Here is a 25,807-nt window from a genome sequence, read left to right as displayed (position 1 = left end):
TAGTCCAAGCCAAGACCCGACTCATTTTAATTTACTTTTCCATCATCAAAATCAAGAAAAAACATCGAAGGCTACGGAGCTGAAGTGAAATACATTTTATTTTTGAACCAGTGCAGCTACAGTTGTCCTTGTCCAAACAGGGTCCGGTCAGCTGTGCTTGCTCGTTTAGAGGCCGTTAAAATACCACAACTTTTTTTTTTTTTTTTCCTACAAAAACCCATTACACAGAATAATAAGGTATACAGAAGAACAGTATGTTACAATAGTACAAATGATAAATTATATTATACAGTTATAATGCCAAAAGGTAGAGCACAAATCCAAAACAATAAAATAAAAATAAAAAACCGCAGTCTGCTCCCAGTACTAAGTTAAGGGTAACTAGTCAAGACGGGAGAAGGGAATAAAAGGAGTCAGTTTATGCATATAAAGACAAGACAGCTCATGAAGTCAGTTAGTTATCTGGAGAGGAACAAAAAAAAGAAACATATTTAGTACATGACTCGGACGCGCTCGCTGCATGGGCCACGTTTTCACTGAACCGCAGTGATGAAATCTGGTTAGAAATAGTTCAGTACAGACTTTATTAGCAACCCCAGTCCCTCTTCTCTCTGTACCCTCACTAAGCTTGCATAACGTTTTCGAGAGATTAAAACATTTGCTGGTTTACAAGTATGTTTCACACCCGTTCGTTCAAGAGTCCGTCATAGCCATGTCAAGAACATATCAAACATTTGGAGCAGCTCCTCTTTTTTTTATTTTTCTTTTTTGTTTTGCCTGAGAGAAATGGGGAGATCTGCATTCAGTGGATGCATCCAAGAATCTGCAGTGAAGCCACGTTATACCACAAGGAGGCGACCACCCAAACTGAATAAACGCAACACACACACAAAAAAATGTTTTAACACCCCACAGACTTAAAGGGAACATCTGAACATTCTGAAGTGAAGTACTGTGAAGTCGTCAGTAACAGATCCATAACCCGTAGCAGATTGATGGAAACGTCACAGTGGGTTTATAAAACAGAGGAGAAACCTTCAAACTGGAGACTGGACAGCAGGGAGAGACAAACCTGTTTCAACTCCTTTTAGTAACTTGAAATAAGTTAAATTCAAAGGGTTTAAGCTCATGAGGTCCTATTCATATTTTTTGCTCGAAAATTTCCAGGGTCACATTTTTGGACTTCCCTGGACAGCTGAATGCAAAACATTTACCACAAATTGTGCAAATGAAACAACACAATGGGGAATCTTTGTTATAAAGAACTATTTCATCTAATTAGAATAAGGAACCAATTTGGGGAACTCAAATATTTTTCCAAACTGATCTTCACTGTTATCAATACTTGCCAAATGCATAAAAATTAAATATGCTATCTCTCCAGGTAGTACACCCAGTCATACCATATTCAATGCAACATGTTTCTATGTTGAAGTTGAAATGGCTGCCGGCTGTATCGCTCCACTTGTACTCGTCAGGCAAGAACATTTTTGGATTTTGTTAAATTTTTCAGAGGTGCAGACCCGTGATCAGGTGGACTGATACAGCAGCTGCAAGCGCTAGCCTGGATACATGCTCAGTTAACATCTGGATATGAATATTTGCTTGAAATAACTAAAATCAGAGTAGGTTTCCTTTGACTAGCTGGCAGGCTTTCTTCCTTTTTGTGCAAGCTCACTGTGAAACAGCCTCTGTCTATTACAGGATAGGAGGCTATTGGTATAAATTACTACACAGAACTTTATAAAAAAAAAAAAGAACTGTCCCTTTAAAAAAAGGAATGGGGAAAGTCTACAAAACCTGTGCATTTTATTTTAAGCCACAATTCATCAACCCACTTTTCTTAACCAGCAGAAGATACAGGGAAGCTCAAACTTTGCTTTCTGCAAATCTATATATAATCAGCCAAAAGTAACACTATTTAATTACATAAACACTTGACAAAGGCGTAAATTAGCAGAGTTATGAACCTGTCTCATCAAAGAGCCTCTTAAATCATAACCTTTAATAAACAACAATAGCAAAAAAATAAAATAAATGTAATGCTAACTAAGTGTGACGTTACTGTTTCACTTACTGTCACAAAAATAATAATAATAATAATAAAAATATCAGTCGCTATGACTTCGGTAACAGTTGTGCTTCGAGGAATAACATGACCAACCCACAGGGCGGCACAAAAACAAAACCAGAATGAAAATTGAGAAACTATTAAAACACGGCTTGTTTAGTATCAAAAAAAGTAACAACCAACTGTTTACTTTGTTTGCTGTGGGATTCCCCTGTGCTATTAATAGTACTGTTGGTGTGCATGTGTGTGTCTGTGTGTGAGACAGGACTGAATGATGATCGAAGAGATTACCTCTAAAAACGAAAAGTCCTGTTGGATGTGAAGGTTCTTCTCAAGGCTGAGACCTCTTCACCCCAAATCCAGTTAGTTAGCTAATGAGTTAACTACACTGCCCTTTGTTTTAGGTTGCAAATTCTAACAGACGGTGAAAATGGAAAAAAAAAACTTGAGTAAAGTACACTTGGAAGCTAAATGTGTGCACACGCACTGTCCCTCATCCCTTTAACCCTAGAAATTTCAAAAGAATGAAAATAATGGAAAAAAAAAACAATTGTTCCACAATGCTCGCCTGCATCCGCTTGTTCGACTCGGAAAATACTGACACAGTTCGTCTTTCTCTTCTAAAAATTGCTGACCGGGCTGGAGACGCAGTAGAAAAAAAAAAAAAACGCTCCGATGTGTGGCTGTTAGTATCTGAGCGGTAACAGCGCGACTGCGTACGAGCACATACGCACATAGAAAACATCTTTCTCGGTCTCTCTTTTAGGACTGAAAAGAGCAGTTCCATTTCCTCCGAGGGAGTTTTTTTTTTTTTTTATTTTGTGACCTTCCCCCCCTCCTCAAGGTTTATGTCAGGGGGGAAAAAAAAAGAAGATCCAGAGTGAAGATGAAGGGTTCGGACTGAGTTGGTACCAAGAGCCGAGGCAGTGTACGGGCGTGCCTTGTCGTTTGTTTTAATCAGACTTACTCTGTGAGCTAAGGTGTAACGGTGAGTCAAACAGTCGCTGGAAAGAAAAAAAACAACAACAAAACAAACAAAAAAAAAAGCAAAAATTGTGCAAAATTCCTGCTTTGTAATACACACAACATACACGCAGGGAGTATAAACACATCTCTCATCCTTAATCCAGTGTGTTGGAGGAAAACTCACTGGGATATACACAGTGTAAAAGCACTGAGACGTGCACTCGCTCGCACACGCAGACACACGAGAGCGGATAGAGCTTATAAAAGATTAGTTCTAGAGAAGAGATAAGATGCTGGAATTAATACAGGCTGACTCTCCGGTCACCCCATCACAAAAAGAGGAAAAGAGCAGTCCGAAGGGTGAAGAAGAGGAAGAATGGAAGGAGAAACTGGGTCCAGTCCCACCCTGGCGGAAACTCTGAAGTCTGTAGACGGGTGCAAAGATCTGTGTGGTCGCCAGCATCGTATTAGGATCAGCCTGGAACTCACAAGACTAGGCAGCTTGCAGCTGAGCAGGACAGGAGCAGAAAAGAGTCAGGAAGTATTTTAGTCGGGCACCTGGCTGGGAGTGGCTTATAAATGGATACACGGCATAAAATATCTCCTTGTTTGTGTCGGGGAGCAAGTGAAGGAGAAAGTGGGTCCTCTTTTCACAAGAGGAAGGGGTTGGTGGTTCCGGCAGGTTGTGACCCGGCCTGCGGGGGCATGCTCATCAATGGTTGAGGCATCGACATGGACGGCGGGATCCCTGTGCCCACGCCGCCGCCCGTGCCGGACATCCCGTGGCCCATGGGGGCCATCCCTGCCAGGGGGACCATGGCGACGGGCTGAGGGGGCACGGAGGCCAGCGGCATGGGCTCGGCCATGCTGCCGAAGCCGGAGGGCATCGGGCTGACGCGCATCTGATTGAGAGTGGGGGGAACCGGCTGGGTCATTTGGAACGGGTTGGCGACGGGAGCAGGAGCCGAGCCGCCTGGGTGAAGCAAAGCGTTGGTCAGTTCAGCAGAAATATCAGAACGTTTATAGCTCGTTTATAACCTGCTTTTCGTTTGTAGGTGTGCCATTAAAGTCAAGATAATGGAAGAACAACAGAAAATCTTCCAACTATTCCACTACTTTCATGTGTTTCTATTTCTGATTCAATTGTCACCCACTTTATGTCACTTTTACTTGAAGTTTGTTGGCGTAACAAGACGAAATTAGAAAATATTCGATCGGTATGAATGTTTTAACATGGCGCAGTGTATTTCCAGAAAAAAATAAATGAATCATCTGAACTCCTACCTGAAGCAGCCAAGAACGGGTTAACAACGGGCGCGGGCTGAGCCGGTTTGGTCACCAGAGAGTCCAGATTGACCAGTGCTGCATTGGGTCCCAGGAAGGACTCCGGAGTCTTTCTGGTCGGATTTGTGGAGATCGAAGTGGAAGTGGGCAGCGGGTCGAAGAGGTCCAGGCTGCCGCTGCTGGCCAGACTGACTTGGGAGGGGAGAGAGGACGTTATGCCCACGTCGGCTGAAACGGAGAGAGGAAGGAGGAAGTTCAACTCACTGATGAGAGGGTTTTGTATTGAGCGAGCAAAACACTGGACTTGCATCTCCCTAGTGGAAATGTTCCTTGCACATTAATCTTCTGTCCACTACACGCAAACAAGTGTCTCCATCTGCACTTAAGAACTTCTATTAATGATGGCATATATAAAAGATGATGCCATTATGAGGCATATCAGAGCCAGACAGACTGGCTGTTATTGGTGGCAACAGTCAGATGGCAGTGGAGACTTTTGTTAGTGCATTAATCCAACCTCAACATGCCTGCAAAGACAAAGAAGTATCAGAGACAAAAACCGCCGTCACGCAGCAGGAAGTTCGACAACATCTCCAAAAATTCAAATCAGGAGATCAAACCGATTTGGAGTGTTTGTGTGCGAACTGCTAATGCACTTTGATGTTTATTTCAGTCGGAACTGAAAAATATCTATCGAAGAAAGGTGTTTTCTTCTCTCCAGGTTCTTTTTTTTTTTTCTTTTCCTCTGTGACTATTATAGTGTTGAGCAAAAGCTTAGATCCAGCCACCAAAATCCCTTCACACCTTCAAAACCTAAGAAAAAACACTTAGATGGAAATCTATTCAGAACCTGGTTTGAGTTTACATTTGTTCATTTTGAGTCCAATTTAAATAAAATATCACAGATCTGAGCAGGTTTCCATAATTTATCCTGATAGAGGGTCCAACAATGGACAGAAATAAATAAAAACATCACAGTGATATGACAAAAAAAACAAAAACCAAACAGACTTGAGCCAGGCAGCCAGAGAAAGAATGCCTTTTGCCATGTAAAGTCAATTTCAAACGCTGCCTTCGCTCAAGTCCGTTGGTACATTTATAGAAAGACGAGACAGTGTGTCTCCCCGCAGAGAGGCTACGTCTGCTGAGGGGCATTTTCCGAGACACCGAGGGAAAGAAAAACACACACTCCACGTCATTAGATGGACGAAGACAGGGTGAGTACCAGTGGGGACAGAGGAGGAAGAGCGCAGGCTGTCAAACTCTGAGAAGTCTTCCTTGGATGTACCATTGGATGTACTGAACAGGTCAAAGTTACCTGGAGGGAGACAAACCCATTCACACAAACACGTGTAACACACAGAAAAGACGACAATAACTCACCAAGTGAACAAAAATTACGTGCACAGCGGAAACGGAACGAATGGAGACGTTACGAGTGCAAATGTGTGTGGAGATAAGTGAATCACATATTAACCCATAAAGCATGCAGGTGGATGCAATCCTGTTTATTTCTGTACAGCTCATGAGTTCAGAGGTCACCTGTCTACTGGGAGATTCTCTAATATTCACAGATGGTCGATGATTAACTAAATACTAAAGTGTATTAAATTTAATGATTATTAGGTGACACGTTTCATTATTAGGCAAATGAAATGTGTGTGGCTTACAAGTGGAAAGACGTTTACCTGTGTTGGAGGTTTTAGGGCGGCCAGCTCCGGACCCCCAGGGGTCGGACGCTGGAGCGGAGTTTGCCCAGGGGTCGCTGGCCTTCAAGGCAGGCAGAGATGCAGGAGCAGCCCAGGGGTCGGGTGGCACCGACGGCCGAGGGGCAGAGCCTGGGAAGAGAGGCGAGTAAAAATAAAAAATGTTTTTCTCCCTGCATAAACAAGCTCTGGCAGGGAGGTGGAATATTTTTAAGTTGACCAAAATCTAAATGCTTAGATACATATACATTTTTTTTAAAAGTCATAATATTACCAGAAAAAAAGATACAACTTTATCAGAAGAAACCTTCAATGAGCAAAAATAAATTATTATTTATCAGGATCTGTGGTGATCAGCTCAGTTCATGTGGTTCTTTCATCAACATAGAATCGGTTGTTTGCACAATTGTTTCAAAGTGCTATTTATTACTCGTAATGAAATGCTGATGTGTTAAAAGATATTTCTATTAAGTATTATTTGTAAAACCTGCATGAAATAATTACTTCACGGGATGTTTAAATTATTTTTTTTTTCCATGTTGGAGTTCTAATATATTACAAGCTTATTCTGGTAATTAAAAAAAAAAATCTTAGCCTGAGTCCATCATAGAATTGAACTTAATTTAAAGTTAAAATAAATAGGAACTTTAAAACACACTTGTCAAACAAGAAGTTCTGCCTTCGGCATGCTGACGTCACACTCTGAACTGTTAAAACCCAAGAAGTGCACTATAATAATAATAATAATAATAATAATAATAATAATAATAATAATAATAATATAAATCCACTTTTTCCAAAAATGAAATTTTCAAAAACCAAAAATTGGATTAATTGATACAAATTGATGTGTATCAATTTGTATATTGTCTTGTTACAGTGGTAAAGAGCCACCATCTGGTAAATGCAGCCAAAGATAAGAACCATTTTTAAAAAGAAAACATTCTCCAGGTCCTCAAAAGGAGCAATATAACCCAACAATGTTATGTGCAAAATAAACAAAAAAAGCACATTTGTCTGTAACAGGGCGGGCAGCATAACAAGGCAGGGGGAGCTAACATGGCCGATTAGTGTGAGCTTAATGGACATATCCTGCTCCCTGTTGCTTGACTGAAGCTAGTGTTACACTTTTATCTCCCCAAGAATCCCTTCCTGCATCACAAACGCCCTGCACTCCCTTTCTTCACAATCTCTTCCTCTAACCCGCTCCCTGCTCCCAGAGCAGCAATGCTGCCGAGCCAGCCGGGCCGCATTCCGATTAAACAAAGACTCACAGTCCAGAGAGCTGCAGGTGGAGAGCAGCGATGCCTTTCACACACACACATGCACGCACGCACGCATGCAGACAGACACACACACACACATAGCCACTTTACGCTGTTCCTATCCAGAATGACAGTAAGGATGCAGACCTTTTCCAGTAAGAATGTGTGTGTGTGTGTGTGTGTTTACCATAAGGCTGCCACGGGTCTCCTGATGCAGCTGCAGCTCCGGCTCCAGCCCCGCCCCCCACACCCCATGGGTCAGACTTGGGACCAGGCTCAGGGACATCCATTAGATCCATCAAAGATGACTGTGGCTACAAATAAAGAAGAAGAAAGAAGAGTTTAGGAAGCTGGGGAAAAGGATGAAAAAAATTAAATTAAATTAAAAATTCACAGAAATATTAATTGGCTTCTGTTCGGCTTCACAGCACAAATCACCAGCCAGACACACTCCTTCCAGTCAGACACCAGCAGAGTAAAGGAAACAGAGACCGATAAAGCTTGGTCTCTGTTTCCTTGGTGATCTCACAATTACCAAGGCTGTGAAATTCCACGGGAGTCTTACCTCTTTCTTCTTCTTGGGGAGCTTTGCTGAGCCTGGACCTTCTTTCTTACTCTCCTCCAAGGCCATCTGTAGTCTCAGGTCGTCACCTCTGCGTAGGCGCTCCTCCTAAACACACACCGAGTCTGAATTAACAGCCAGCGTACGTCCTGAACCAGAGGTGTCCAAACTGTGGCCGGGGGGCCATTTGTGGACTCTGAATGATGCACATTTGTCCCATCAGTGCAGGTGGCTGACGCAGATGAAGACTTTTTCGCCCTAATTAGGCCGGACCATACCACATGAATTAAAATCTTCTCACAGCGATGTCAGATTCAACACAAAGTGGTTATCTATTAATAACCAAGTTTTATGTTTTCCTTTTAACTTCATGGGAAACAGGAACACATCTTTCCTTTAAGTTAATCTCTGAAAAAAATCTTGGCACACCTAAACCTGCTTTTGATTACTTCATGTAGAACTTTGCTGAGTACAGTAAGTGTTAACAAAAATAGAGTGACATAAATTATGTTTTTATTGCGGAGAAAAGCCCCTTTTTCCAGTTTTCTTCAATAAACCTCAAAGTAGTAAAGTAATACGGAAAACATGCAAAACCTTTTGAAGTTTTGTATTTATAAAGACTGACTCATCTTTTTCCTTCCAAAGGATCCATTTTATTTGCTTAATTAAAACATTTCATACTACGTTCACTGTTAAGCAGGTTAAACTAAATAAAACATAATGATTTTAGTTTTTAAAAAGACGTTTATACTTTTTTGGCTCGAAGGTACTCTTGCTAAGAATTTTGGCCCATGTCACAAAAAGTTGAGACACTTCTATCTTACATCATGCACAAGCCACAGCATGTACATATTTATTTGTTTTCACTAATATCTATCTGTTAGTGATTAAAGCCGGGATTTGGCATACAATAAGGGAGGAATGGAGGCGTGTTGGAGCGTGTGTTTGAGACAATGTGTGCCTACCTGCTCGGCTGCTTCTCTGCTCATGGCCAAGGCGAGTTGTAGCTGGAGTTCCTCTTCTCCACTGGTCTGAGGTCTGGCCTGCTCCAGCTCTGAGCCCGCATTGGGAGATGTGGCTGAAACACAAATTCAGAGTGTGCATTAATGTCACGGTCGCCGTCTGCTACACATTCAGCATCGAAAATAACGATTAAACACCTTGATTTGACAAAGGGTAGTTGCATTGTTCTGTTAACCTGAACGTAACAAGCCAAGTAATGCAGATAGTGCTGCAAGTAATGTTTTTTGGGGGGGGGGCGGTAATTCTGGTAATTCTATCAATTACTCTGATGATTAATGAGATAAAAAAAAAAATTGGCATGTTCTGCAGATTTTTCATTTAATAATTTTAGGATTTTGTTTCTATATTGCAAATACATTAAAAAACGCAAATAAATTATTTTTTTTTATTGTCTAAAACATAAGGCGTTCCTTTAGTGTATATTTGATTATTACACCAAAGCATGTATCTGTAACACTGTGAGTACAACATATTTACACAGAAACATTTTTTTTTAGTTTTGACTCAAATTGCCTTTTTTTTTTGAGTCTGTATACTAAAGTTAACAAGCGTTTATGAAATTTGTTAATGACTTCAACTATCAAATTGTTTCAGCCCAACATACAGCATAGAAACAACAGAAAAACAAACTGGTTTTAAACCTAATTTGTGCCCAGATAGTGACATCATTGGGACAAAATACATTTAATGGCAGAATTTGATTTAAAGTGTTCAAAGAAAAAAAAAGGATGTGACTGGATGATGTGCGACAGCATGTGATCGCACGTCTATAAATCCTTTAAAAGATGATCGGGTCACTCATATACTTGCATTGGGACAGGCCGTGTGGGAGCCAAACACTGCATGTGGCACACTCTCCCTCTGGCCAGAAAAATGCGCTACAACTGGCATAGAGTCATTAAGGTAGCGTACACTATTCACTCCAAGCCCAGTTTTGACTGGAAGCCACAAATTTCAAAATGAGGGCCTCTGTGATTCATATGAAAGATGTTGGTTTGTTGGCGTTTAAAATGTAAAACGTTCAAATGTTTTCTTCCCCAGTTCTCTTCCCATAGAACTGTGTTTGGTGCGTAGGCTGTGCCCATAAACACCGAGTCGAACAAAAGAACACCGACACAGATATGTTGTGACAGTTTCCCTGTGCGACGAGGGAAACTTCACACCCAACACTCCAAATATGACTGACATCCAGCTGCCTGTGACGACACTTCAGACACGTCAGTCTGGTCTCTGCACACGCACAAAACGGCTGACGTCAAATCTTTCCGTTATTTAGGGAAATGGAGACGATGACCTCAATAATTAAATCAATCTGGCAGTCAAAGATCGCAGCTGAGAGCAAATCATACAGACAACTCAAAATAATACTTATAATTATGAATCGAAACAATTGTGATGTACTGACATTTTGTCAACACCGATGAGTTGTTCTGTACGAGTCTGCTGACTCATACTGACTCGGCTGTGATCTGATCTTTGATCTCTGGATCTATCAAAATTGGACATATTTAAAATTATTAAATAACAACTGCATTCAAGTTATTTTTATATATATTCACATGACATTTTAACCTTCAGGCAATAACAAATAGAAATCTTTATTGACCCTCAGAGCATTGTGTTGCCACCGCCATGTCTCACTGTGGCGACTGTGACGTTATTGTTTTCCACTATGGTGTTTTCAGTATTTTAAGAAGTGTTAGTTTTCCTCCACACGGTTTTTCAAGGTTTTGGCAGGTTTTCAGCAACTCAAATTTAAAACTGCAGACATTTTTAAGACCCTTATGAATTACATTGAAGAACTCTCTCTCCACAGAAATTGTACGAACTTCATCTAGTCAACTGGCAATAAGTTTGAACTTATCCATGATAAAAGCAAAAATCCTACCAAGCCAGCAAGGGTATTTTAGCAGGGCGTTCCTGGTAGTCTATGTCTGAGTCTGAAATCTTGGATCCATGAATTTAAGACTTTTTAAGTATGCGAGGACACCCTGGTTTTATCTGAAGGCCAAATGGTATTTGGTCTCATCTGGTTGGACCAGGGTTGGGAAACTCTGCAAGTTTCAAGTGTTTCCCTGCTTCGACACACCTGATTTGATCAGATGCCTGACTAACAGGCTTTTGCTGAACTGCAGGAGCCTGAAACAAGTGTGTTAAAGCTGGGAAATATCTAAAACATGCAAGGTTGTGTGCCTTGAGGAGTAAGAGATGGAAAACACCGGCTTAGAGCTTCTTCTGCACTTTTGCTTGTAAAAAATTATTATCAAATCCCACGTTTCATCTTTAAAACAGCCAGTTCAAACCGTAACACAGGATTAACTAGCAAGAAATCTTAAACATGAAGTTGACAGTGTGATTGATAAGAACATTTCCCTATTTACTCAATAAACCACATTCAGTTTGCATTTTTAGAGTTACACATTCTGCCTCTTTCTGGCTGTCTGTCGACAAACTACATGTCCCAAGGGAAAGTGACCGGAATGGTCTTTTATTCGTGTTTAGCAGAGATACATTTCCTTAGCAGATTAAAGCAGAGTCAGAGCCAAAAGCAGCTGCATGTCTTCCTTAAAAAGCTAAAAACTCCCAACAATAACACAATTGGGACACACAACTGTCAGATAAAGATAAAGACATAAAGTTTCAGTTCTATCAAAAGAAACATTTGAGCTCGTGGGTTTAATAAAGTGAGCAAAAAAGAAGGAACGTGGTGGCGCAACTTCAACATGCAACACTTCTAAGGCTTATAAAATACTATGCCAACTAAAACACATCTCTGTGGGAATAGACCATATACGGCACACTGTTTAAACGCAGCTGTGCCTACATGAGGAGGGGGGGGGAACAAGAATGTCTGAAACTTTCTCATCTACTCTTCTGCCATTTCCTGCCAACTTCAGAGTCCTTGAAGACTACGCAACTCTAACTAGGAATAGAAGGCTGCATTTTAAGAAAGTAGAATACCCCAGTGTCACCCATGGTGGATTTATGGACTGGTAATGGTACACAGCATTTGAAAATCAAAGGGAAGAGTCAGGAAATTCCATCACATTCGCAGACACATCGCCTTTCGCATCGGGAAATAAGGAATTTAGTAGCTGTTGTAGGAGACTGTGTTCAAAGTGAACACGAACTAAAACCCACCAAACGCAGAACTCAAACTCTCATGCGTTACATGAAGCTTTACTTCTAAACTTTGAATATCTGCTGTCACAGCTGCGTGGCCGGTCATTCGTTCGCTCATTCACTCACGCCACGTCTGGACAACAATACTCGGACGGTCCGACTGGAATCCCAAAAATCCCACGTCACCGCCCACGACGACGGCCCGACTGAACTCCGACTGGTTCTCCGCTGACGACTCGGCTGCTGAAGTTTTAATCATAACGAGGAGAAGAATTTAGGCCAAAAAGCAGAGCTTCGAAATATACGTACAGCGCCGAACACAATACCATCCAACAAATATGGTACTTATAGTTAACTGTATTCAATATTATCAAGTGGTACATTTGTTAAGTTAATATTTAAAGATCTAAACGAATACAATTTTGAACTTTTATTGTGTTAAAATTATGTAAAGTAAGTTATTTAATCATTTTCTCCACAAAAAAGTGCAAGTCATTAAAAGAGATCAAATAGGCCCTGTAATTGGTCAACATACAGAGCAAATAAATTGCGGACCAATCACTTTGTCTGTAGCAGTGCTCACCCTGCCCAGAAACTTTTATTAGTAATGTAAATGAAGTTGATTATCTATGCTCTAATGTATAGTGAATATTTCAATATCTATTTACCAAACTAATTAAACGTATAATTGTTTGAAAAATGCAGTTATGTAATGTACGCATTTCCACTTTTATACAAATTATGAATAGACATTTACTAAATTAGTTACTGATGCACTGAATAGCAGCACTTCTAATCCTCCGTACGGCTGCATCACATCCAAACCATGCAGGTTGAAACGGCTTGCGAGAGCACAGACAGAGGAGAGCCAACAGGCATCCCTGCAGACACAGTCATCCTGCTGGGTGCAAAGGAATGGAGGTCAGAGTGTGAAAGGAAAAGAGGCCAGGGTTCACTCTTTCATTTCATTCTCAGTTCATCTCCACTGTGGTAACCTACTTCACAAATGTGACTCATGTTTTCTTTCTTTTATAAATTTTTTTTTTTCTATTTGTGACCTCTTCCTTGCGATCATTTCCTAACTAATTATATTTCCCCACGGACGATATTTGACTCATTATAGAGTAATGTGCGTGTCTTTTCTGTTGTCTTTTAACTAGAGCAGACTAGCCAGTTCCTCTAAAATGATAAGTCATAAGTGACGCCTGCTGCACTGTCACCGTTTCGGGAGAAATGAGCGCATCGCTGAAAACGCCAGCAGATTCCTCTGTCATGTGTATGAAAGATGATTTTAGGGGGGCGATTGGGGAGGTAGGGAGTTTGGTGGGTGGTGATCTTCTTCCTCTTCTGTTTGTGTGTGGGGGAGTGGAAAATAGCTGAGGAATGCAGCCCTGGTGCAGAACGGCCGGGCAGAGATGGAGCGGGGGGAGGGGAAGGGACGGCCTCAGAGTTTTCGGCAGAAGTTGTGCTCCCCTGATATACGGTGACAACAGCTGATTTAGTCCTTCTTTATTTGGTGTTTAAACATGGGGGGACTGAACCCCGTGGGCCTCCGTAACGTCTGACATACTTACAGCCGTGGTAGGAGGCGGGGGAGCCCTCCGACCTGCCGTACTCTTCGCTGTAGGACGTGGAGAGGTTGGGCTGGGACGAGCCTCGGCCGAAGCCCATCTGAGTGCTCCCTGTGGACACCTGGGCCATGCGCTCCTTGGTCTTCAAAGCCTGAGACCTGGCATGACACACAACAGGAAGCTTTCATATCGTTTTGACCCCCGCTGGTTCAAATCTGAGCAGGAGGAAGTGGCGAAGTAGGAAATAACAAGACAGCTAGTCTTCAGGGTTATGGATTCAGATTTAAGCAAAGTTCTGAGAAGATTTTTGTTCCATCTCCAAAAGTGTAAATTCAGAAATTCCTAATTAGTGTAGGTAGTTTCACTAGACAGCAGAAAAAAAGAACAAACACATTTTTTAAAAAAATGGACAGACTAGTGGAATAATGGAAAAGTTTGCAAAAAATTGTAAAACACAGGGATTCATTGGAATCAAAGGATTTTAAAAGTATGTATAAACAGACCACTTGGATGGACAAAAGTGGAAGAATGACTAAAAATTTATTTTTACGAAGTATACATATTTTTTAAATCAAAGGGTGTATTAATGGATGGAATAAAAAGAGAAATTGACGAATGGAAATAAAATGATGGGAAGAGAAAGACAGAGAAAGCAATATTTTTGCTTTTTCTTTCTTTTTTAATAGTTACACAAACTCAGAAAAAACTTAAATCAAATTTGACATTTCCAGACTGTGTAGGAACTCTGTGTCTTTGGAGATCAGGATCAAACTGTACCAAGAGGAAATCTGCAAACAAACCCAGAATCACAGAAAACCAGAAGATCATCTCAAAACAGCACAACATCTCGCCAAAGCAGTTTTCTGAAACGCAACAGCAAGTTGTGCCTTTTTTTTTTTTTTTTTTTTGCAATTCCAGAGCTATAAAATCTTCATTCTTAAAATATTTCCCACCAACACAAAGTCCAACAATTTAGTTTCTTTAAACCCCACAGCTTTGGTGTTTGGTAATTTGCTGGATTATGTAAGCAGTGTTTTCTTCAAGACATCCTGCCATTTCATCTTCTCGGTTTAAACACTACAGAAAAAAGATAACTCAAAAGAATGTTTGCTGCATAAATACTGGAAAGTAAAAAACTTGTCAACATTTCAGTTGATTTCACTAAGTTTTGTTGTTTATGCAGCAGACAGCTTCAGATTGAAGAGGAACATTCTGGTGTATTTACTGTTTTCCCAGAAACCGCATTAAAAATAAAAAAAAGAAAAAAAACAGTGTGCAGTATGTTATATGATGAATAAATAAAATATTCTCCATATGAATCAACCAAAGACAAATTTATAGACCGAAACTGTCAGATGTCTTAGATTCGATGTGATTACTGATCGATATCTGGCCGGCTGATTGATGTATCTTCACTATAGAGTAAAGGATGTCAACCAAAACATAAATGCATTAATGCAGATACAAACTCAATTAATACAAACCATTTATTAAAGGAGCAGTAGCCAGATCATGTCATCTTATACCACAATTAAGTAACTATGTTACTTTCAGTTGTTGAAAAAAAAACGCTGAAAATGTCAAACGTGGCTTCAAAGAAGTTTGACTTTCCAATTTAACGCCTTGAAATTTGGCCTCCGTCTCTTTAAGAAGCTTCTGCTCTTTCCCACACTCTACATTCAGAGCGTTTCTTCATTAAGCTGGTTACACAGATCAAAAAAGTCAATTTTACAAAAATGTGTGATTAATCTCACCTCTCTCCTTTAAGGCGCTCTTCGTCCTTCAGCAGCACCACCAGCTGCTTGCTCTTCTCTCTAACGTTGATGCCCTGGTCTTTGCCGTCTTTGTCAATGTACTGGAAGTCCTTGAGGGTCTGGATGGCGAAGATGTTCTCCTTGCACTGCAGCGCCACCCTCTCCGAGCCCGTCTTTATCAGGTAGTCGAGCAGCGTGAGGGCTTTGTAGACGTGGCGCCAGTTCTTCCCGTGGTCGTTGAGCCGCTTCCAGATCATGCTCATGATCTCGCTGAAGGCCACCACGTTGTAGGTGAGGTCGGCCACCTCGGACATGAGCGAAGACGACGGGCCCCACGGGTCGTTGGACGTGGCCTCTCTGACTTTCTTCTCGGCGTCAGAGTAATTGTTGACCATGTTTTTCATCTGCCGGCGGATGGTGCTTGGCATGGTGGCGGTGAGGTTGCAACAAAGAGGAAGAAGTAATCGATATATATCTACAAAAAAAACAACAACGGAGAGGAGCTAGGGTTCTCGTCGTGATGGCGATGAAGGAGACGTTTGTAAAGTCCACGTGTCTGTGTCCTCGATAAATGTTTATCCTTTTGTGTAAAGTGTCACGTGTGCTTAAGAGGTTTCTTCAGGCCAGTGCAGTGTTCCTGAGTCCTCCAGAAGAGCATCTGTTAAAACCATCTCCACACACGCAGTGCAGGCAGTACACAAGACCACGCCATCACCTAAACAACACACACAGCAGATGAGTGTAAGGAGGAAGGAAAAAAAGGCACAAAAAAAAGAAGTAAAAACCAAAACAATTACTATGGGATAATATGTGCTGATGTCTTGCTGCGATCCTAATTTGCACACCTCAACAATAACATGGTGTTGAATTGCATTTATAGAGGCAGCTGTAGAGACTTCCGTTTCGAAACTAGACAAACATGTTTCATACTTTCAGATAAGCACTTTCCATGCCTGCCCACTTCAGATGACACGGGGCCCCAAGTGTTGCGAAAAGAATGGCGTTTCAGCTTTCACGGTATCATTTGCGTTTACAGTAACTCGACACAAAGGCAAATTAGAAGATAAGCAGCTGAACATGAGTAATGTCTGGAGCGATAGCTCCGCGTGTTCAAACCTCTTGGAGAAAACGAGGTGGTGAAGTTGCACTCTGGGTGGGCTGAGAGGGAAGTTGATTGACTTAAGAATGGAAAAACTCCCATCGGAATTCACCTGAACTCTGTATACAAAGTAAATTTATAACCCATGGGTTACAAACTCTGGTACTAGAACCACTGGAATTGATATGCACAGTGCCCAGGCTAACTACTACTAGCAATTTAAGCTAATTATGGATTTCTCTGGATTGTGAACTTGCTCATCCAAGGAGGTTTTATAATAGCGCATGAAGAGTTAACAAGGTAAAAAAATAAAAGTAAAAATAGAACACATGCCAAAACAAAACAACAAAAATAGCGCAGATATATCTATCTTTAGATGCATGATAGACTTTTGCATACTTTGCTTTGCACCAATGTATTTTCTGGTTTCATTTTAAACATGCCATCAGCAATTAAAATACCCAAACTGAAGTCTTGAGATAGAATCCGTAAAATAGCATTGTTGAGAGAACAGCAATAGGTGGCTTTGACTTAATTTGAACAGAATGTGGGGAAGTCTTTTTTTATTATTATTTATTATTATTTAAAATTATGCAATGCTCTGCAGGAACTCAGTACTTTGTAATATTTGTGAGACTTGATAACAGTAAATGTTGACCTCTTTGGAAGACTGGCATTAACAGCACCAACTATAAGAAAATATTTACAAAAAAACAAATATATAAAAAAATAAATAAATAAACTGAAAAGAAATATAAGGTTTTCCAAAACTAATAATTACATAAATTGCTGTTATTCAAGTGTACTACAAGAAATCTAATCAAAGTAAGACATGGCAGCTTTAGCTAGCTTTGACAAAGTGAAACCTATTTTTGATGCCTGGTAATAAAAAAAGAGAAAGTACAGAAGAATTACCTGCCATTTACCTGCCAGAACAAAGAGAGCAAAAAAGTAGCCTGAGGCTGGAATTAGCTTGTTTTCCACTGATTGGTTTTGATTATTGACTCGTGGAGCAAATACAGGAAAAACTCTTAATTTATCAATCTAATATAATGTACTGAACATTTTCACACATTTAAATTTTATTGATCTAAATTCTGCAAATTCCAGAAGAATTTGCACATGTTTTCTTTCCCCTTTGATTTTCAAATATACAAATGTAAACAAAAGTATAGATGTTCTTTGATCCTTCAAAGCCTGTGTGACAAAATGTGTTTCCACCACAAGGTGGGTGGCAGACAAAAAAAACAGATGAAGTCTTATAAATAGCACTTTCTGACAAATATAGAAAGTGAGAGAAAACTGTGTATGCTACACCTCCATGTTCCACGTCATAAGCTCTAGACCATGGGAACCTCAGTGTTGCAGTGCAATGAGTCTACATTTTAACAAGCGTTGCAGTCAGGTGGAAAGAATAGAAAAACAATTCTCTGAAATACGAGGTTCTTTTGGAAACTGCATAATGCTTACTGACTCAGCTGATCGCGTTGAAGTTTTCTGTGTCCTCTCCATCTGCCATGTAGGTAGACCAGAGATGACTTATGCAACTCTGTAATCTGACCTCTGCATTGAGCAAACAAGCCACACCCACTATTGCTCTCACAATGATTTTGATTTCTGTGCAAATTGAGTGTTTAGACTTAATGATGTCAATTGCTCTTTCTGAAAAACCGTCAAGTGGCTATTTGCGCTGGCCTCCGTGCTCATTTCGCAGATTTCCTGCCAAGTAGTGCCACGGATAAACGGCTGAAGCCGACACAGGAAAGGCAACAAAGGGTGTATGTTTTTTTATGGGACAATAAAACAAAGTTGGCACATCCCATAAATTCACTTAACGCCAGGCGAAACATGATCCCTACGGAGCTCTCCCTCCCTCCAAAATCCAAATCCCTCATCACTGCCCCCCTTCTGCATCCGCATGAATGCAGCTCAGACCTAATGACACATCTGCTGCTATAATCACCTATTCACCCGAAGCTGACAGGAGGAAGAGAGGAGAGTCTGTCTTGTCCATCCCACCCCCGTCTCGTCCCGGAACAACACCGCCTGCCACCCCCCAATACGAGCAGACTCGGCTTTGGAGTCGGAGATATGCATGCCGAAATGCATATTTATGAGTCAGGGCAGGTCAGCTATACTGATTCTGTCATCAATTTTTGGTCATTTTAGTACACTATCGAAAGTCAAAGGGTAATTTAACATAAAAATCTGAGATTGTGTGCTTCCAAACGTCCCCACTTCCTGTTTGCTCATTCTGGATTCATCCGACAACCAAACCAAGGCAAAGGACACAATCAGTCCAACTGCGTCGTCTCTGTGGAAACGTCACCATCATCATCTACAGATCAACCAGTGATTTTCGTTTTACATCACTGTCCACGTCAGACACTGCCTCTTTTCCACCTGATAATGTATTAAAAATGCATGTGGTGATAAATGGATCTCGCATATCCTGCGGTTCACAGATATTTCCAAAGACTGACGGACATTTTAAGAGAATTTCTTACAAGTAATATGGTTACTTATAAAAACTACTCACCATTACTCCTGACTTTTTTTCCTACCCAAGTCTAGCCTTTGTAAAAAACTTTGTAAAAAGACCCAAAATTCAGAAGACTCTCATTAACGAGTCATGATGAGCAAGTTAAATATGGTGCTATTCTGGCTACAGAATAAAACCCAAATAATTACCCCAGAAATGACTGGCATACTGACACATACAGTCCAAATATTAAGCCATGTGTCAGCGCATTCAGACCAAATATCATTCCTGAAACAATCACTTTGTACAGATTTAACATTTAATACATGGTTTAGACCTGAATTACACTCCATTTTAAACAGTTTTGCTCAATTCAGAAAATTTATATCTACAAAGGCAAGTTATGACAAGGTGACTGAGAAAAAAAAATGCAACTGCAAAATAAAAAATTGTAATGAATGTGGATTTAACGAGATCATCAGTTAATGAGATTGCAGCATAAATTTTATTCATACACGTTTCTAGCAGAAATGTAAAACTTTTCATCAAAACATCTTTCTATTGGAGACCTTTATGTTAGGGTTGTCTCGATACAACATTAAAATGCCAATATTGCAGCTTTGAGAACTGGCCAATACCTCATATATAATCAGCACAAATCATTAATATTTGTATTATTTATTTTGTAGTGCAGAATGTTAGAAAGGGCTTGATCAAGTCATATTTCTCAAAAAGAGAACAACAGGCAACAACAATAGGCACGAGAACAGCTAACCCATCCCTGTGGGATGTAGAAACTCTGAATTGGACTAAATGCTGGAGCACAGTGATTCTAAAAGCATGTTTGTATTGGATATTTAAGATTCAGTGATATAACTGTAGCTATACTAAACACTTGTGCCATGGTGGACGGTTGAATGTCAGTATTACAGCTTCAAATAAAAATGCAAGCTTAAATAGCAACACCACAGTTTTACAAAGTTTAACATAAAAACCGCTTGAGCCAAACTATATTAAAGCTGGAGTAGGAACCTCACCATTAAGGTGGACCGACGAAACTTTGAAGCACACAAGCACTACACCAAGAGAATTTACGGTATAATTGGAAAGAGAAGAATCACTAGGTCAAAATCTTAGCTGCATACAGGTTGTACGATACTGAAAAATATATATATATATTTTTTATTCAGACGCATGAAACAAGGGGAACTATACTAAATATATCAGCCCAGACATGAAAACAAAATAGTTGTCCTTTTCTGCTACTATAAACCAGAAGTTCAGAAAGCGAGTGAAACTAAAGATCCGCCCAAAGTTTCATCGAAATGTTTTCGGGTAATATTTTGATAACAATAAAAGTGATATCAAAATATATAAATAGTTTCTAACAATAAAGTGATGATAGAAACTATTTATTACTTCTTTTTTTAGGTAACTGTATGGCTGTGACTGCATAGCCCAGCAATCATACCCCCACAAACACAGCTCTAGAAAAACAGAGAAATTTGTAATATGCTTCTTTAGAAGATCAGTCACCAAAAGAAGCAATATTTTTGTTTTAATCACTAAACACCACACAGTAACTACTGTTAGTGATCTTTTTAAAATAATATTTACTTAATACTTTAACACAACAAACTGTGGAGAAAAAACTGACAATCTCTGTAATACGGATATTTTGGGGGTGTTTTAAACCTCATTAATTGGAATTTATGGTAGCAGAGATAAATCAGAATGGTTATACTAAAACTTGTCACAATAAATGATAAATTACACAATGAATGCTAATCCCCATCATGTTGATTTGTGTGACAGTGATAGTGTGATACAGTGCCAGACTGTGGGGGCTTAACTGAAGTAGAGAACCAGCAATAAAAGTCAGCGGTGCGGTTGTTTTTTCTCCAAGGGGTTGAAAAGGTAGTGAAATAAATATAAAATCAATAGATATCGAATATTGGACATTATAGCAATATTAATACTGTTACATGATCCCTAATTTTAATACAACGTCCCACCTTGAAGATACTTCACTAAATCACAAATACCAAGGCCTAAACAGAGTAACTGGATCACAAGCAGCTAAAATATCCCCAACACGATGCATGGAAAGCAGGTTTCAAGGAACATCATAATGCCCAGGCTGAGCATTTATGATGCAAAGCAGCTAGCATATTGCATATTCCAACGTATTTGACATACGTGTCTAACAGAAAAACAGCAGATGGGTAAGAAGGATTTAATTTAGAAAAGTCAGATCTGTAGTTGCAAATGTTTGGCAAGTCAATGTCATCAATTAATTTAGAAATTTCCTAAGTTTTCTAAATCATAATGAGTTGATTTGTTGAGTGCCTAAAGATTCTTAAAAAGAATGATTCTTGCATGCAAAAGGATTGTTAAAATCTGGTATGATGCATGTATTTTCACTTTCCTAGTAACGTCACACTAAAGTTAAAACTTATTTTCATATTGACAGTTTTGACTGCTTTGCACAAATGTTGCCCTATTGTCTGTGTCTTGTTCAGCCAAATTAGGGAACTGGCCAACAGCCTGCCATGTTATCGTGACATATGTTTCAGGCTGAACAGTTTAAATGCAAAACAGAATTCTCTTCAATAGATGTGTTGTGTTACTGAAAGGCAAATTCCAAATAACATTCATAGTGACTTTTATTTTTAAATAAAGAACTTCAGATTTTTGTTCAAAGAAACAAACATGCTCTCCGGTACAGCTGACCTGATTAGCAAGTTAGATTCCGACTTCTAATTCACAACAAAGGCATCTCCACCTTAGGAGGTCACAGCTGAATCTGTCAGATTCCTGGTGCATTGCATCAACGTTTTTTTTTAAAAAAAAACATATCTTCCCAGCTCTACAATGTTTACTTCAAATCCAGCAGCTGATTAAAGTTTTTCACAAATTGAAACACAATCTCGCCAATCCTGTAAGTGAACTAGAAAGCACAGAATTCATTTAATTTTGTGACTCCAGAATCACAAACTCTGGCAAGCTAACACAGCCTCGGCCGAATGTGAGAAAGCTGGCCAAACTCCCCCCGTTTTTACATTTTCGGGAGATAAACTGCAATAACAAGTAAGGAGGTGAGTTTGTGTGTGTGTGTGTGTGTGTGTGTGTGTGTGTGTGTGTGTGTGTGTGTGTGTGTGTGTGTGTGTGTGTGTGTGTGTGTGTGCGCCACTTGGCAAAACCCAGGTAACCTTTGATTAGCATTAAGGACTGAGAAGGCAGCACTCAGAACAGGTCCACCTTGTCACACAGGGACTAAAGCTGATCTGGTGAAAGAAAATCTTGTGCAACCAGGCACCTGTGTTTCAGCGTGACAATGCAGAGCATGTTACATCAAGTCATCTAGCCTGTTTCAGTCACTTCCTTTTAGTGAGTTTGCACTTACCACAAACTAATAACTCTACATGCAGCTCTGTGACCCTGTAAAGACTGGTTGAAAACTGTAGATTCAATTGGAACGATTTCCTCAAGGTATAATAAAGATTAACCTTAAAACACCAGGGAAGGAACATAAGGAGAAAGGACTTTGTGATGGCCCTTTGTCCTCTCCAGCTATCCCATAGAGACAGGGACGGAAGGAGGACGGTGATGATGCATTTGTCAACCAGTGTGACTGATTATTTCTGACAATAGACAAAGCTGTGCCCCTTTCTCAGACTAGAGTTAGTAATGATTTCAGCAAAATAATGTCAAAGAGCTTAGATCCCAACATATATATGATCGTATTATTAGAAAAAAAACTGTTAAATCAGTCGCCATTCACCATCTCCAATGAGGCAAAAACCAAGTAAGACGGATGGAGGCAGACAGCGCCCAATCTAACAAGAATATCCCCTCTTTGCACTTATTCCAAAGATCGCTTTCGGGATACACTCTTTTAAAGTAAACAAATCAAACGGACCAAAGACATACTTTAAGCAGAAACAAAAGTGAATCACTGTGCCGCCTTGAGGTGACGTGATTGATAGCTGACGCCACTTTAGCTTTTGTGCTAAGACTCGTCAATAACATTTCATCGACTTCTGACTCACGGTTCAATAATGGGTGTAGCTCATATGTAACTTTAAGCAACGTCAACTTCAAACATCTACCGGAAGAAATACCCCCTCGCTCGCTGCCTGCTAATGTTAACCTAACTGAAAACCTCCGATAAACACTTTTCGTTAGCCATCGGCACAAGCTAGCGAACGACGTTAACTTGTGGCTTTAATTGGGATTTTTTTCGCTTTTTTTTTTGCTAACTAGTTTCCCTCAGCAGTAGGAACACCCCTAGCGTGTCCCCGAAAGTCGGGTTTTATTAATATCACATACTGCATACGGCCCAGTAATGCAAATGAGCCGTTTGCGCTTGAAGAAACATTCAGTGACAATTGTACGTTAATTTTGGGAGTTAAAACATTGCTTTGGAAAAGTTGGATGAACGCTAACCAAGCTGATATGTCAGCTAGCTTTTATTCTTTTTTTCAAACAGTTTGTTATTTAAACGACTGTTGTTCACCTATGGTGGGTGTGTAAAAATCAACAGTGTTATTTTCGGAACCTGCTGCCTCTGCTGTACCAAAAAGCACATCTACCCCAGGCAGCTCTCTATAGTATTTTCATTAGCATGCTAGGCTAGTTAGCAGCCAAGACGGGTGCTCGGTGGAGACATCACCAGAGCAGACTGGATTACAGGACACCCTGGAAAAAACAAAACAACTTGAGTCCAAATGAAAGCAAGTGGTCGCTCACCATAGTTTTTCACGTTGTGTCCGGTTATGGTGTTACTCCAGAAATGTAAACATTGAAAAAACAAAACAATCAGGCTAATTCCAAGTGGGGAGAAAAATCTCGCCTGAGAACTTATTTCGGCGTTCAAGGAGCTTGTTGCGCCTCCGCCTAGCTGCGTGCTGCTAATGCTAATCTGGCTACAGCCAGGACTACACGTATCTCCTCCTCTTCTCCTCCTACTCCAGAACATGGCGGGCAGGGTAAGAAAGGTTGGGGGTAGTAGCCGGGAAGGGTGTGACCGAGACGGCTTGATGTGTCAGGAGGGAATGACATGGACGTAATGCAAAAAAGGGACCGACGGGCAAAATATTCGAAAGTCCCCCCTGGTTTATTCACATGGCTTTTATCATAATTTCACCACTTTGTTCTAAGTTTCTGTGCCCTTTCTTATTTCTTTTTAAATTTATTTTTCGTTTTTATTTTTTTACGATGCAATTTGTTGATTTTGTTTTTGTTTTATGAGTATATATATATATATATATATATATATATATATATATATATATATATATATATATATATATATATATATATATAAGTCTTATTTGGTCCATTTTCTTATTTTTCACTGCTTCACCAATAACACAGGTCATGCACATTTCTTTCTCCCTGTCCTTGCAAAATGGAATCACTTTATGCATATAAACATAAAAATAAAAATGACTTTTTATGTATATAAAGTCATTTCTACCCTTCACCATTTTTTTTTATCTTTGTGGTTTTCACAGTTTTAGATGCAATGTGTTTTTGTTTTTTATTCCCGAGGGTGGAGTTTTGTACCTGCTTTGACAATTTATAGTGATTTTCTTTCTTCTCCTTCTAGTCTGCAGCAACAAAATATGCTTTTATTAATAATATTCAGCATTTACCAGCAGAAGTTAATTTAGAATTAATTTGTTTTTACCTAAAACAAATTTTATATAAAGTCCTACAAAAACAATATATAATTAATTTCCATTCTAATTCACAATTTTTCTTGCTCTCTCCAAAAGAAAAACCAATGGATATGCAGTTATATTTTTGTCAACATTGCATTGCGATCAACCTGAATTAAAAATTTAACAAGTTAAGGTAAACGGGAGCATACAAATTCATTGAAAGGCAAAAAAATCAAAATAAAATAATAATCAAACAAGCCCAAATAATTAAACAACTTTTCCTAAAAAAAAAAAAACAACCCAAAAACATTTTATTCTTCATTTATGGGGGAAACTTATCCAATGACAAATGGCTTTGAAAGCTGGTGTGTTGCTGCAGGTGTGTCAGGGCAAACTATGCAGAGCAGCATTCCACCTAGCAGACTTTTCCACTGTCTCCCCACTAACCGCCTCATTAGCGGGCTTCTAATGGAGAGCTGGACAAAGCGTTCACGTGTTTTGGACACATGTGAGTAGCATGCTTTTGTTTCGTCAAGTTAGGTTCTATGAATAGGCATGAAAGTTTCCCTGAAAAGCGTACAGTGTGCTGAGAATAGAGTGAGGAGCTAAAAGGCCGGGGTGGGGATAAAAACGTCACAGATCTGGATGTCTGCCAGCACAAATTGGCAAAGCCGACAAGAGCCAACACAGAGTATGACCAATAAGATAAATCCTTTAGGGTTCTCCTGCAGTGTCAATCTGACTTGGCTAGCAGATACATTTTATTTTGGTATCTCACTCTATTTCTTTTATAGAGGTCTCATTGAGGCTCCTCTCACATGGCTCAGAGAACAGGATAAGCCAAGGGGAGGCTAATCCCATCTGATTTAACTGTGTTTGTGAAGAGAGATTGACTTGGGATTCAAATGTGAGCGAGCTCTTAAAACAGTATATTCATTCAAGATGCCTTTCCTTCATCGAAACCTAACGGGACAAGAAACTTTTCTTTGCTTGTCTTGAGGAGGAGATCATTGTCATCATTGGAGTTCACTGAATTATCTTACACACCCCACGAAGTTTCAAAGTGTATTAGGGACATCTTTGGCAGTGACCTATCACCAGACCTTGAACATGTGGAACAAATTAAATCCACATACTGCTTGAATTATATGTTGACACATGGAGAGAGCCGTGAAAAAGCATTCATACCCTTTGAACTCTCCCACATGTCATTGACATCAAAACCACAAAAT

General features: G+C 39.9%; 1 protein-coding gene across 2 annotated transcripts; it reads right to left on the bottom strand.

Annotated features, from left to right (window-relative positions):
• Positions 1 to 80: 80 nt before the first annotated feature.
• Positions 81 to 23,913, bottom strand: epn2 (epsin 2). 2 transcript variants are annotated; one of them, XM_055035397.1, is made up of 10 exons: positions 23,659 to 23,913; positions 15,326 to 16,040; positions 13,575 to 13,729; positions 8,820 to 8,932; positions 7,858 to 7,962; positions 7,480 to 7,606; positions 6,010 to 6,159; positions 5,547 to 5,639; positions 4,322 to 4,549; positions 81 to 4,010 (listed from the first exon to the last, which is right to left on the bottom strand). In XM_055035397.1, the coding sequence occupies exons 2-10, from the start codon at positions 15,751 to 15,753 to the stop codon at positions 3,688 to 3,690; spliced, it is 1,722 nt and encodes a 573-aa protein (XP_054891372.1). In that variant the 5' UTR covers positions 15,754 to 16,040; positions 23,659 to 23,913; the 3' UTR covers positions 81 to 3,687. The 2 variants fall into 2 exon arrangements, with proteins under 2 accessions (XP_054891372.1, XP_054891373.1); XM_055035398.1 differs by lacking the exon at positions 5,547 to 5,639 and having other exon boundaries at positions 23,659 to 23,912.
• Positions 23,914 to 25,807: the final 1,894 nt, after the last annotated feature.

Source organism: Poeciliopsis prolifica, unplaced genomic scaffold (assembly GCF_027474105.1).
Source record: "Poeciliopsis prolifica strain line A6 unplaced genomic scaffold, Auburn_PproV2 SCAFFOLD010, whole genome shotgun sequence".
Classification (NCBI taxonomy): Eukaryota; Metazoa; Chordata; class Actinopteri; order Cyprinodontiformes; family Poeciliidae; genus Poeciliopsis; species Poeciliopsis prolifica.
The sequence above is the reverse complement of the archived record's forward strand: the minus strand, read 5'-3'. Positions and strand labels throughout refer to the sequence as shown.